At 50.0% G+C, this 2,500-nt stretch overlaps 1 protein-coding gene across 1 annotated transcript in view; it reads right to left on the bottom strand.

The window, feature by feature from the left end:
• Window positions 1-2,500, bottom strand: part of LOC310822038 (slit homolog 1 protein-like) — a gene marked incomplete at both ends in the record, with an annotated part of 50,787 nt that overhangs the window by 27,103 nt on the left and 21,184 nt on the right. The window contains 2 exons of the mRNA XM_083694327.1: window positions 295-442; window positions 966-1,129. Coding sequence (XP_083550453.1) covers window positions 295-442; window positions 966-1,129 — 312 coding nt within the window. The remainder of the gene's footprint in view (window positions 1-294; window positions 443-965; window positions 1,130-2,500) is intronic.

Below are 2,500 nucleotides of genomic sequence, written 5' to 3'. Positions count from 1 at the left end.
AAACGATCCTGCAGAACGTATTCCGTTGGAGACTATGTTGGGTGGTGTGGATCTTTACATTACATTTACGGCATTTTATTTATGGCATTTAGCAGACGCCTTTATCCAAAGCGACTTACAACAAATCCATTTGTTTAAGTAAGTGAATCATCTATCCATCAGTCATCATAAGATAAAGTAATCAATGCTCGGACCAGGGGCCATAGGCAGTCACAATGCTAGAAGAAGGAAAAAATACTTTTTAATAATATATTGTTTTCAATTTCTTTTTTATGAAGGACCTGAGGTACTCACATCTCGGTCATGGCTTCGGGCAGGTGGGCGGGGATGGCTGTGAGGCCCTTGCCTCTGCAGTCCACAATGCTGTTACTGCAGGAGCACATGGGAGGACAGGAGCCTGAGGCCAGGCTGCAGGGCTGAACGAACGCACTGTCGCTGTGGCCTGGAGAAGGAGGACACACACACACACACACACAGGAGGACACACAGAGGACACACACACACACACACACACACACACACACACACACAGGAGGACACACAGAGGACACACACACACACACACACACACACACACACACACACACACACACACACACACACACGTGAATTTGCATACTTCTCTAGTATCTAGTAGGCATCATAGGCCAGTATGAGTGACCACCTAGGCAGGCACAAGGCCCTCTCTGCCCTGCCCCTCACACAGTGCCCTCCTGAATGGCTCTCACGGCATCTACCGCAGCAGCCATGTCACCGTCTACACACTGTAAATGGCTTTCAGGTGCACGACAACGACTGGTGCCCATAACCTGACCTGAGACACTGAAGCTGAGCTGAGCCAGAAGCTCCAACCACAGAAGACAGTGAGAAAGTCGACTCCCTGGCGCCCTCCGGTGTTGCTGACATGATTGGATCGATTCGGATCGACGGATCGTAGGATTCCGGACCTACGGCCGCTGTCTTACCTATGCAGGTGAACTCGCTCTTCTGCAGCTCGGCCAGGTTGAGTCCGCGGAGGGTGGGCGGGGAGCTGCACTGGGTGTACAGGCCCAGGCTGGGCCTCTGTCTCAGCCACGGAGACAGCCAGGACAGGTGGCAGTCACAACGCAGGCTGTTAGAGTGGAGGCGACTGGAGGGAGAGGGAGGGGGAGGGAGGGAGAGAGGGAGGGGGAGGGAGAGAGAGAGAGAGAGGGAGGGAGTGGGGGTGTGAGATTGAGAAAGACTCCTATGGAGGACGGAGTCGTGTACTGAATGTGTGGGGATGTGTGTGTGTGTGTGTGTGTGTTCTTTTTGGGGGAGTTCAACAGTGTGTGTGTGTGTGTGTGTGTGTTCTTTTTGGGGGGAGTTCAACAGTGTGTGTGTGTGTGTGTGCGTGTGTGTGTGTGTTCTTTTTCTCAAGTGTGTGTGTGCGCGAGCGCACACGCACGCTTGCGAACGTGTGTGTGTGTTTATGAGCTCAGATCACACACACATAAACCCAGACCCATCCATGAACAACCACTCAGAGGATATATCAAACCGTGCGGTCACACTCTCAGCAACCAAAACTCTCTCAAAACCAGTTCCATTTACACACACTGCTGTAACTCCATACTCCCTGACTGTTCCTCAACGAGAGTTTCTCGTTCTTTCAAAAGGCCTGATTTTTCAGGGGTTCTTGTCGATTGACAGTTTGTTAAGAGAACGGTGCCTCTGAGTCCGAACCCCCTCTATAATCCTCCTGCGGTGGGTGGAAGGAGACCAAGAATCCCAGGAATGGGTCCTTTGAGACCGGGCCTCAAGTTTTCTGAACGGCGTCAGAACTGAATGATTGGTTTATAGACACAAAGGCATTGATATGGATACGTGTGGATCAGACCTGGGTCGAACTGGTATTTGAAATCATTTGAATAACTGGAGCGTTTCCTTGAGTCTGCCTTGAGAGCCAGAAGGGGGGGGGGGGGGGGGGGGGGGGGGGTTTGCCCTTTTGAGACTATTCCATTGGTTCCCTTGCAGCAGCAAACTAAATCAAGCACACAAGCATCAATTAGAATGGTTGAATTGAAAAGAATAATACAAAAAAATAATTTAAAACGCATGTTCAACCAATGTAGGTTGTACATGGGACAAGTTATAGTCGATGGTAGGTAAATACAATGAATTTGTTACTTTCAGAAACAAAAAGAAAAAGAAAAATAGCAATGGCCAAATTAGACATTCTTCAGAACTTAGTCTGAAGTCTCTGGTCGCAGACGACAGTGGGATTGTCTCCCTGTGCTCTTCCATGTCATCACTCTTGCTTCCGCCCCGGTCTGCCTGCACATCACACGTCGCTTCCTAACATCTAATCCTTCATCTGTGTCCGTTGGTGAAGTGCTGAGCTGTGAGCTGAAGCCAGACCATTGTAATAGTAATTGTCATTGTATTGCATGGAACGGAATGAGCGTCGCAAAGAGTCCGTCTTCTGATTTCTCTCCTCCACCAGCCTCCGTTCTTCTCCTCGCCTCCTCCTCTCCTTCCC

Source organism: Argentina silus (genome assembly GCF_951799395.1).
Source record: "Argentina silus genome assembly, chromosome: 22".
NCBI classification, from domain to species: Eukaryota; Metazoa; Chordata; class Actinopteri; order Argentiniformes; family Argentinidae; genus Argentina; species Argentina silus.
This window is presented reverse-complemented; position numbering and strand designations above follow the sequence as displayed.